The sequence below is a fragment of the Aristolochia californica genome, unplaced genomic scaffold (assembly GCF_029961685.1).
Source record: "Aristolochia californica isolate CCGP_79_NKW_82.1479 unplaced genomic scaffold, dmAriCali1.0.hap1 SCAF_11, whole genome shotgun sequence".
Taxonomy (NCBI): domain Eukaryota; kingdom Viridiplantae; phylum Streptophyta; class Magnoliopsida; order Piperales; family Aristolochiaceae; genus Aristolochia; species Aristolochia californica.
The window spans coordinates 2,041,134-2,053,205 of NW_027181782.1; the positions used below are offsets into that span (position 1 = coordinate 2,041,134).

Sequence of the window (12,072 nt, forward strand, 5' to 3'; positions counted from 1 at the left end):
TTATTGAAGCTTCTTATCTCATAGAAAATGAAATATGCCAATCTTTTTCCTAGGGAAGAACTAAGGAACCTAACAACCCTTCTATTAATTCTCAATCTAATAATAATACAAAATATAGTGAAATAAAGGGTACAAATTTTTTTAAAAAAAAGGAATGGAGGCATTAAAGACAAAAAGAAATAGAATTGTTCATGAAACGATCCCACATTTTCTTTATTTTTAGTGTATTTGCTCTTGATTATACGAGGCGAGGGCGAAACGAGGAGAGAGGGATGAATGGAGAACAAGAGTGGGATATTTTGTCTCCGCCATTGATCAGGATAGAATGAACCGTATTTTTCGCATGAAATCGGGTTTCATATTGAATCACTCTATATACATAGATACTAACATATAACATATTATATATAATTCTTATCCGTAAATATGCTATATATATCAATTGTATGCCCTCCTCCACTTTCAGTCTTGGCTGCACTTGAAAGAGTGCAACATTGGAGTAGAGATAAAAGAAAATAAAATACCATTTACCTGCTTGGATCAAGCCTGTGCCTGATCTACACACACACTAAATAGCCAAAGTATCTGTAATCATCCCTAAATGCACCTAACCAGATATTCCTGTCAAGTAAACAAAAACAAAAAAAACAAATACGTTGCATGGGACGAATGATCCCACTCCATGCCACGTACAGTCCACCTAACAACACATCAACCTCCAATGCAGATAAAAAAATTTGCTTTGCCGGTGGAGATGAGATTAGTAGCTTTGTTGTTTAGTATTCGCTGGTCACTACAGACAGAATGGCAGAACTTTTGACAGAGAATCTAATGGTTAGGTTTCATTTTTCTAACTCTGAGAAAGATTTGATACCATTATTTGTAAGAGTTGGGAGATTGGCGAACTCAATATGGGAAGACCAAAGACACGGAGGTCCCCGTAGTGATCCGAGGGAGGTGGGAGCTGATCCAGTCGGATATATTTCAAAGGGGTCACCATCGTCCCTTGGTTGTTTCTTGGAAAGTAGGCAAACAGCGGTATCCCCTCGTTGCTTTTCAACCATCTCATTATTGCACTTTTCCGTTCAATCCGTGAATTTGAGGTTCCATGGTGGGGAAAGCATCAAAGAGTGAAGTGACTGATCTACTCACAGCAACTTGGTCCCCAAGCGAAACTCGTGGGAGAGAAGTATAAAAGTAAACATTTAGAGATACCTAGAAAGCACAGGAGGAAAGTAGAAAAAAAAAAAAAAAGGGGAAGGGAAAGAAATTCTGTTCGTCTACATGCATAATGGGTTTTGAGGCGAATTGTCGTGGTTTCTAGTACTGAAACCCGTCATCCATTTCATTAAATTCCCACCGACTATAAATACGAAACTGTAGATGTCAATCAAGGTGAGTTTTTGTTCTATTGTCTTTTTTAGATGATAGATTTCTGGTTGGATTTCTTTGTTTACACAAAACTCGGAAAGGGTGCGGAACAGTTCAGGCGAAAGAAAAGTGTTTCTTTGCTTGCTTTCTGCTGTAACTGAAGTGGATTATCTTCAGTTCTTAGCTCCGCGTTTTTTTCAATAACAGGACCCAGTTTTGCCTTACTTTTCTCCGTGGCTTCCTCTAGTTTTTTGGTTTCTCGATATAGTTAAACATGGCTCTAGCTAGTACAGTTGACGTAGTTCTCGGCTCAATTGCATTTGCAACTTTCTGGGTCCTCGCTGTTTTCCCTGCTGTTCCCTTTCTTCCGGTTGGCCGAACTGCTGGCGCGCTCTTTGCAGCGATGTTGATGGTCCTTTTTCAAGTTATAAGCCCGGAGGAAGCATATTCTGCAGTTGACCTCCCTATCCTTGGCCTCCTTTTTGGCACGATGGTTGTTAGCATCTATCTTGAACGAGCTGATATGTTTAAGTACTTGGGTAGATTGCTCACATATAAGAGCAAAGGTGGTAAGGACTTGCTCTGTCGAATCTGTTTGATTTCAGCCATCTCAAGTGCTCTGTTTACCAATGATACTGCTTGCGTTGTCCTAACTGAATTTGTTCTAAAAGTTGCTAGACAGAACAATTTGCCGGTGAGACCTTTCTTATTGGCATTAGCTTCTAGTGCAAATATTGGGTCTGCTGTTACTCCCATAGGCAATCCACAAAACTTGATTATAGCTGTTCAGGGTAAGATTTCTTTTGGCAAGTTCCTTGCAGGTCTAATTCCTGCAATGATATTGGGGGTATTGGTCAATATAATTTTTCTTTTATGTATGTATTGGAGGTTACTGTCTGTAAATAAGGACGAAGAACAGGCTGTGTCTGAGGTGGAAGCTGAGGATGATATGGTCTCTCATAGGTTTACACCTGCAACTATGTCCCGTGTGAACTCATTCAATTCCCTGGACTTTGAAGGAATCGATGGGGTAGCACAAAACCCATCAAGTGCTGGGGAATCAAGGAACTTTGAGACACTAAGGAATCGAATAATTTTGCATGAAAATGATACTCAAAGAGTAGGAAGTGATCGGATTGAGTCCATGAGGATTTCAAATGCATCAAGGGAGTCAAGGGAGAACGGTGGGGAAGATGAAGGAACTAGAAGGAGCGTAGGGTTAGATGGTTCGAACCATACTATAGAAAATGGTTCAAAAGAGTTGAGCACTGTTAATTTCCTAGAAGAGAAGGTAGCTCTAATTAAGAGATGGAAGAGGTTGTTATGGAAGACATCTGTTTACCTTGTGACTCTTGGTATGCTAGTTGCATTGCTAATGGGGCTTAATATGTCATGGACAGCAGTTACTGCAGCTCTTGCTCTTGTGGCTCTTGATTTCAAGGATGCAGGGCCATGTCTGGAAAAGGTTTGCATTCTGATCGGTTAATCTATTAAGGAGAAAAGAAACAGTTATCTTACTTTTTAGCTATTTGGATCAATTCAGATGGTATGTTTGGCTCTTCCAGGTTTCATATTCGCTCTTGCTATTTTTCTCTGGGATGTTTATTACTGTTGAGGGTTTCAACAAGACGGGAATACCGGGTGCTGTGTGGGATTTAATGGAGCCACATTCAAGAATTGATAGTGCTAATGGACTTATAGTGCTTACCTTAGTGATAATTATTCTCTCAAATATTGCGTCCAATGTTCCTACTGGTAAGTGAACGTCTTCGGTGTAATATGTTTGGGTCCCAAATGCATTTGAAATTTATTTTGCTTTATATTCCCTGTTTTGCTTTATATTCAAGTTATAAATAATCACTTTTATTTTAAAAGCTAAAATCAGCTGCAGGATGCTTAGTTTTGGATCTTGAAGTACTGTGCTTGCCTGGTTCTATAAGAAAGAGATTATCCCCTGTAGAACTTGCCCAGTTCATCCCATTTCCAAAGTGCTTCTCATTTGGTGCACCTTTGAATATGAACTGCTGGAGGGAATTCAAGGCTAGATTTTTAGGATAATGTTACATTTCATTGCTATATCAACCAAAATTTTTTAGACCTTCCCAAAAAAAAATTATGGACCTTTTTTGTGGTGAAGCTGTGTTCTCCTAATGAGTAAGATTGAAGCTTTTATACTGAATAGGTATTGAGAATTCAGTTGATGATTGGAATCCCAATATTTGATGCAGTAAAATGAGCTATGAGGTCCCTGGCAGATACTTCCATTGATCCATGATTACAATTGAAGAACAAGTCATGAACACTAAATTTAACTAAATAATAGTAACATATAATATATTCAATTGACTAATGGATACCCTTGGTTAAAAATATTAGAATTCTCAAATAGTTCTTGACAGCTGACTCAGTCAAGTATTTTTTACCAACTTGACAGATAGGAGATCAACAGTAAACTACATTGAAAAATAATAAGCACCTAATATTAAATTGATTTTATGCCTAAGTACTCATTGGTTAAACAAGAAAAACTATCTCATCAATCCGTAGCAGTTAATTGAAATGATAGTGGGTTACCAATTGATAGATGAGTCACAAACACTAAATTGAACTACCAAGTGGTGAATTCGGCTGAACAGTGGCATTATTATTTAATTGTCTTTAGCCACAGAATCCTAAGGGCCAATTATTCAGTTGGGTGACTACGCTGAATTCAAATGACTAATGGCTATCTAAGAGTAACTAAAGCAGTTTCTGTTGGGTCACACTACAAGACCTTACATTAGAACCCTTAACATGGCTGTTATCCCTTTTGGAGCATTTTCTGTTTTAGGCTTCCAATGCATATCTGCCCTTGTCATTATGGAGATTGATATTTGTTTAGCTAATAATTTTTATATTTAAGGAAGGCTACTTAAACTTTAACTAGATCCAATAATTGTGTGTGTGCATGCATGGGGAACATGTCTAGTGCTCTGAAATGCAACTGAAAAATATTTTCTGTTCTTTTGCAGTTCTTCTGCTCGGTACACGTGTTGCAGCATCTGCAGCAGCCATTTCTACAGCTGAAGAAAAGAAGGCATGGCTCATATTGGCGTGGGTGAGCACAGTTGCTGGAAACCTTTCATTGCTGGGTTCTGCAGCAAACTTAATAGTTTGTGAGCAAGCTCGCAGAGGCATCTCCAGTTATAATCTCTCCTTCTGGAGCCATCTCTGGTTTGGAGTTCCATCAACACTTATTGTCATTGCAGTGGGCTTACCTCTTATAAGGGGTTAATCAGAGAATTATCATATTCTCTTTCCTGTGTATTTGGTGTAATTCTGGATATTCATGCTTTCTCTTCAAATAAAATGAGCAAATGGTATCAACCATCTTTTTCCCCTCTGGGCAAGCTGATCTGCATTACCATACCATAACAAGCACATATTTATATTTTATGAGTAGTATGGCGCTGTAAAAGCTGGGCACTTGTGGCAACCCAATTGGAATGAAAAAGCTGGGCATCACTGTGGACTCGCATTCAATAATGTGTAAGGGCAGTTCCATATTTGGGAACAACTTCCAAGTGATGGACTCGTGACATGAATTCAATGTCTGGTGCAGATACACCTCGAGCAGAAACATGAACAATCTTGTTATTCCTTGCAGCTACAGATATAGGTGCTTAAGCTCTAAGAGAGGAAATTTCCTGCTGATATCTGATAAAACAAACCATGTGAACCAGATTCTATAACGTACATTCTTCTAGAACTATTTTAAGGCTTTCATTGCATCTATGTTACAGTGGCACTACTGTTTTGTTATTCAGTTCCTGTTCCAGCAAAAATCTATTTTGCAAAATTTTAGGGCACTCACAATTTACATTCTATTGGTTGATTGAGTAATGCCTTGCTATATGATGTTATTTCTCTTCTCATTTTACTTTTCCATTCGTTTATTCTCTTCATTTTCTGCTTCCACTCTTACTGTTCTCTGGAAAGATTCTATAGAGTGGATTCTGTACATTAGTTTTTGTTTATAGTGTTACCCTTGGGCTCTGAAAGAGAAATGAAACAGATGAGAGAGTAGATGTGTTCTCTTGTTTGGTTTAAGAGAACTTGGAAGAAAAGAAAATTTGAGTAAAGTCGAAAAGATAGGAAATTGGAGAGAAAAGAAAAGAAAAGAAAAGAAATATGAGAAATTTTATTTTCAGGGCCTCACTTGTTCTGTCAGGAAAATTGCCCTTACACAATCTTCATTGTTGCTAATAAGCCCTCTTTGCAGCTGTGGAGATTTCCTCACCTCAACCAACAAACAGGTGCCTCTCTTTCTCTCTCACTAGAGTTAGGATTAGCAAGTAGTGCTAGCAGCAGTGGGGACTGTGAGACTGAAGCTTTTGGAAAGGGAAGAAAATTTTTCTTAGAATGATTTTAGTTTTTTGAATGGTAAAATTTCTATAGAACAACAAAGCACAAGTCAGCAAAGCAAATTCTGTCCATCAGCAGGGATGCAATAAAACTTAGCATTTAGGAAACCAGAACAGAGAAGTGGTGTTACAGATCAACCCCATCTTGTTGTCAAAAGAGGGAACTTGAGACCAAAGCCTCCTTCTCAGTCTTATATTTCTTCAAAGATGTGTCAAGATGGGTGAGGATCAAGCCAAAACACTCCACCATAGTTTATTAAGCCTGAATTCCCATTAGAACTACCATTAGAATTTAGCTTACTAAAGCTTATAAAAGGGGAAAACCAGCAAGAAAATTGAAGGAAATGGGAGAAAAGAGGTGAACAGATGCAAAGACTGTTGATTTTCAGGACTCCATGAATTTAACTCATGAAGAAAAAGGGAAAGAAACCCATTGGGAGAAAACTAGGGGAAGAAGGGTTATGAAATTGATTATTCCTAACCCTCCCCCTGAAGCTCTATTTATAGATTTATAAAACTAAAATATTACAATAATACCCCCGAACTTAGGGTTTAGGGTTTTAACCCTGGAACTTTAACACAATTACATCAATGCCATCTCTATGATATGACCTTTTATTTACCACCCTGCCATCAATGTATGTGGGCCTATGGGCCTTTCCTTGATATATGGGCCTTGAGTTCATCTTTTATATCTCTTAGATCCATGGGTCTTCCTCAGTCTTATGAGCTTGGGCCCATCTTCTAATACACTTTGGTATGTGGGTCTTCTTTGGTCGTGTGGGCTTGGGCCTTATCTTCCAAAAAAGACAAAAATAATGTCAGTTAGGTGGACCAAAATAGGGAGTACCCAAGCAAATCTTTTCTGGATCAAATGGGATAATGGGTTCTTATTGGAAGCCCGTTTAGAACCCGTTATATTCTTTATTAGCAAAGTTTCATGAAAATATCACATAGAATTATGTGATTTTAAAAATTAATATTATACCCTCAACCCATTATTTCCTATCAATTAATTAAAAACATAGGGTTAATATATTATATACTCTATTTCTTAATTTAAAATTATAAAAATAGTTGTATCACCTCTTCAATACATATCTAATGGAAATGATAATTTTAAAAATTATTTAAAAATAAAATACCCTTTATTTTACTTTTTCTAATTAATTACATAGAATAAAGAAGATACACATTTTATTTCTAGTACCTCAATTTTATGTTAATTAGCAACATGACCTTTTAAATTTAGAAGAAAAAAAGGCCACTTAATATGTCTCATTTAAGTAGGGGTTGGCCTTGTAACATTCTCTACTTTTTAATATTTTATATTAATTACATATTTATAGTCACATTAAGATTAGAAAATAATGATATATAATAAAAAATAATTAAATATTATATTATTTTTATTTTATTGTATTTGGCACAGTGGCATCATACCTGATACGTGTATTGTATCATAATTTAACAGTGTCATACATTAACCCAATCCGAGGAGTAGGGACGGGTTTTTACGAAACTTGAACTAAACCCAAAACCTGAACCCAAAAAAACCCGAATAATTAAGATACATGTATCATTTAATGGCGGAAAAATTCTATGAAATAAACAAATTAAAAGCAAAATAAAGTAAGGCCTTATGGAACAAACATATTGATTTGATTTATGTTAAAAGACAAATCTATTCCAAAATGACTAGTCAAGTTAGAAAACTTTTTTCTCAACTAATAATCATCGGATTTTCCTCGATAGTAATCTATGAGAAATTCCTCCCACCTAATATGAACTTTTATCAATTTGTTATCTCCAAGATCGACAATATCGAAATATACAACAACTCCAAAACTTCTTTTTGAAGCTTAACAAGTTAGTTCTACTTTAAAGGTCAGATTTCCAGCCATGGCAGGGTGTTGATCTAGATTTTAGCTTGAAAACATGAATAAAAAATCTCTTTATGGTTAGAAGTTTTATGAGAGAAAAGCAAATAAAAAATCTTCCATATTTGGATGCATCTATCAAAACCCAGTAGGATTTCACTATGGGCACTCGGACTTTCGTGTTCTAATCCTGGTTTTCTTCTTCAACTAACCACCATCGGGGGGCAGTTGCAGAGCGCTAGAAGTTAGCATTAATGGAGGACACAAAAAAACAAATGGAAAATCTTCCATATTTGCATGCAAATATCAAAACCCAGTACGAATTCACTGTGGCCACTCGGAATTTCGTGTTCTAATGCTGGTTTTCTTCTTCAACTAACCATCATGAGCAGGCAGTTGCAGAGCGGTAGAAGTTAGCATTAATGGCGGACAATGAGAGCCATTTGCAACCACTTAAGCGGTATTAGTTTCGTTCAGAGGAGAATAAACAGTTTTCTAAGTAATAAACCTTGTTGGGTATAGGATCCAGACTATGTAGGAGAACAAGAAGAAGGATCACAAAGCCATATCACTGTAAAATCCTAGCTAATTTCAAGGAGGAAATTTGATCTCTTAAGAGTAAGAGAGGTCAGAAATGATAACTGACTGTTTTATGCACCTCCAAGGTTGGTGGATGGAGACTAATGCAGAGGAGATCATAAATAAACATATCTTTCAAAAGATTCTCAGGTCGGGTCTCTTTGGAACCCGATAGAAAATAAAAAAAATGAGAATTTGATCATTATTATTAAAAAAAAGTTAGTAAAAAAGATAGTTTGATCATTATCTAATTTCGCTAACTATTTTTGGGAATAATAATAATCAAATTCTCATTTTTTTAAGGGATTCCAAACAGGCTCTACACGATGAGAAAAGATGAGTAGTTTCAAAAAAAATTAAAAGGTGGGTGTGTTTATTGTCTAAGCCTAGTGGAAAACGATGGTTCTAAAGAAACCGAAAACATAGGTCTTTTAATCTTTTAAAAATATTGGAAAATAGTGGCCCAAAATTGTAAAGATAATTTTTTTAAAGAATATTGGAAAATTATGGCTCAAAGAATTAAAAAAATCAATGTTTTTTTATTTTTTAAATATTAGAAAATAACGGATCGAAAAATGGAAAAGATGGGCATCTTTATTTAGTTAAAAAAATTGAATATCGCAGTGTTGTCTTTTTAAGTGTATTGGAAAATGATGGTTTAAAAAATTGAAAAGTTGAGATTTTTTACTCTTAATAATATCGGAAAATGATGGGACACAATTTCAAAAGCCATTTTTTTATTTTTCAAGAATATAGGAAAATTATGGTTCAATTTTTTTAAAAAAAGAGAGATGGGTGTTTCCAAAATAGTTTCCCTACATGGTTGCTTAATATTGGTTATTTTGGCCACTAAATCCTAAGTTTCCTCATTTTATATCATATAAAATATTTTAAATATAAATTACATATATAAATTTTAAAAAAACTCCTAATATTACTAGGGTAGCTATTATTCTAATTCATGGTTATTAAGTTACCCTAGATTGGTCATACATGTCCATGTTGAGTAGCTCCTAAGACAAATCATAGAAGAGTTACAACAACATCTTTATTGGGAATTTTTTTATCTTTTTACATGCAATGAGTATATATGTATTCATCCTACGACATTACATAAATACGTTGGTAATTGACCTTTTATACAGTTAAAATTGTAAGGTAAAGCTAATTTTTTATTTTTTTAATCATGGTGAAAATTCCATAAATCCCACTTAGAGTTCCTAAAAAGCTTTTTTTGAGTTTTCAAAAAATAAAAATCGGATCTTGGTATGGGGCAAGGATTTGGCAAAAAAAAAGTAGTGCTCGTGAAAATAAATAAATAAATAAATCTAGATAAAATAAAATTATAATGAATTTCACCAAAGCAAAGAAAATTAATAGATAAACAAAAAGATTTTTACAAGTGATAAGCTTGCTCTGTTCAACTATATAAGTATTTTATCATGTCACACTCGTTACTTTTAGGATTTTATATAGACTCAGTTAGCCCCACACTTTAATGCCATAATAGTTGAATTTCAGTTAGAAATTAATAACACAAGTTTAACTTAGGACAAAATTGATTTGAGGAGGCATATGAGTTAAATATCACAATTTCTTTGATCTCTGTGGTTTTTTCAAAACATCTCTCACCCATGTTAAAATTGGAGACCTTGAAAGCATCTTAGTGTAACTATCACTTTTCAATTACTTATTTTGTACTTGCTACTCATTTTCTCTTCACATCTCTTTAATGGTACGAAAATGTGACATTTTATCTCATCTCTATCATTTCAAACTCCTTATTAATGTTTTATTTTAGCCCACCAAATATGTCAACCACCTCTAAACAAATAGTACTTATTATCTCTTTTTTTTTTCATTTCCTTTGTGTATAAAGCTCATATTTTTCGCTCTTGAAATTTGCTTTAACCCATATAAAATATTTTAGAAGAAAATATTTTTTTAGTTTTCATTTAAATTTTCACAACATTTTTCTAATTTTTTTTTTTTTGCTAGAATTGCAATGTAGGTTTATTTGGTTGGATTAGTTTCTCTAATTAATACAGACTCTACCAATCAAATAGCTAAATGTAACCAACCTTGAACATTAATGGCTGACCAAGTGCTTATTCGAGTTTGTACATTTGCTAAACCACTAGTCCATTTAGTTATAATTGAGACAATTGAAAGACAAGAACAGGTGATAGGGTGAAACCCCCCCTTAATCCACCACATGCCCATCATTTATTTTTCTAGTCTTTGTCTCCCTTGGGTAGTTATAGGCATAAAATTTCTCACTCAACCATTTCCTTGTCTCAAGAATTAAAGATACTTCACCCTTCTTCATAGGGTGGTCCGACCCATTTAATCTAGAAATGAGCCACACCATGTCTACAAAGTCAACTTCTATAAATATCTTACTTTAGACCTCTTAAATGAGATTGGCTTTTGTGGGACACCATTTAACATATCAAGTTTTCTGATCATTAGATGACATACTGAACTATTTCTTAATGTTAAACCAGTTTATGAAGAATTTCTCTGGATTTTCTCTCCAATTGATATCTCTCCACCAATGTCTTTGTAAAGATCTTTGGATGACTTGTTGCATGCACTTTCCTTCAGATTTTTGGGTAATCACTTTTCCTGGAAATGAACAATTGATATCTCTCCCTAAATGAGGTCTATATTGTTCAGCTCATATCCATCATACTAGGAAAAAACTAATAATCAACCCAAGGTGGGCACACCCAACAAGTGAGTAATTGTAGGGACCTTCAGTTCTTATCTTGTAGCATAAAGTTGCAAGCTGTGAGTAGATGCAAATTATAAAATAGACAAATAGATCCACTATCTTAAGGGCAAAGGTAGACAAAGCACTTAAAGCCAGCTTTATAGCTACTTACATTCAATAACATTAATATCATTCAATGAAAGTAATAACTTTCAAGCATTTAATATCTACTGAGGAATCACCTTGGAAATTTTCCAAAGATTGAGATATTTTAAGCTAATCAATATACAATTTTCTGTATTTTGAGTCTGAAAATTATTAGAACTTAGATGACTGGCTCTGGTTTTAAATTCTCTTTTTTTGAGATATACAATTGGAGAGGTCACCCTTCCCCCTTCTTTCACTGGCAACCATTTCTCAGATTCACTGAATATATGTACATACACACTCATATACTCATACAAATAATTTTCTCTATATGAAGTACTTGTGCTTTCCCTTATTTTTTTTAATATAAATCCGGTAGAAACAGTAACTACATGACAACCAACGAGGGAAAAAAACTGAAGAACCAAGTAAATAAATGAGGAATAGTAATGCATCAGCAAATGGTCCAACAACAATTAATAAAAAGTAACTGCTTCTCAAGTTAGATTAAATCATCAGTATTCATGTCATAAACTCACTTGTGATCAATTTCTTTAACCTTAAAACAAACAATCGAATCACTGAGAAATGGGTTATGTTGTACATTGAACAAACTTACAGAAATACAATTATGGGGTCAAGGATGCATTCACTGGGAATGATTTCTGCCAAAGAAATCTATTTTTGATTAGCTGATGCCCATCTTTCCTCTTCAGATCAGTGAAGATTGGACATGTTTTGACAGGGATTGTAGTGGTAACATTTAAGAGAGAAATCAACTGGAAACCGATTTAAGCGTAGGATGTTTGAAATTTCCTTGCTAATAGTTTCTCATTAACATTCCTATCTCCATTAAGCCGTAAAAACAATTGATTCATACAAGCAGGAAAAAAGCAAACGGTTAAGAGTTCACATCAAATCATAAAACAACCCAGGTAAAAGAGCCTCACTTCAACCAAATTAACCAATTTATATA

General features: G+C 34.7%; 1 protein-coding gene across 1 annotated transcript; it reads left to right on the forward strand.

Moving 5' to 3' along the window:
• The first annotated feature begins 1,147 nt into the window (after nucleotides 1-1,147).
• Nucleotides 1,148-4,973, forward strand: LOC137944237 (silicon efflux transporter LSI2-like). The gene is made up of 3 exons (XM_068789857.1): nucleotides 1,148-2,836; nucleotides 2,937-3,126; nucleotides 4,383-4,973. The coding sequence occupies exons 1-3, from the start codon at nucleotides 1,646-1,648 to the stop codon at nucleotides 4,643-4,645; spliced, it is 1,644 nt and encodes a 547-aa protein (XP_068645958.1). The 5' UTR covers nucleotides 1,148-1,645; the 3' UTR covers nucleotides 4,646-4,973.
• The last annotated feature ends 7,099 nt before the right edge of the window (nucleotides 4,974-12,072 follow it).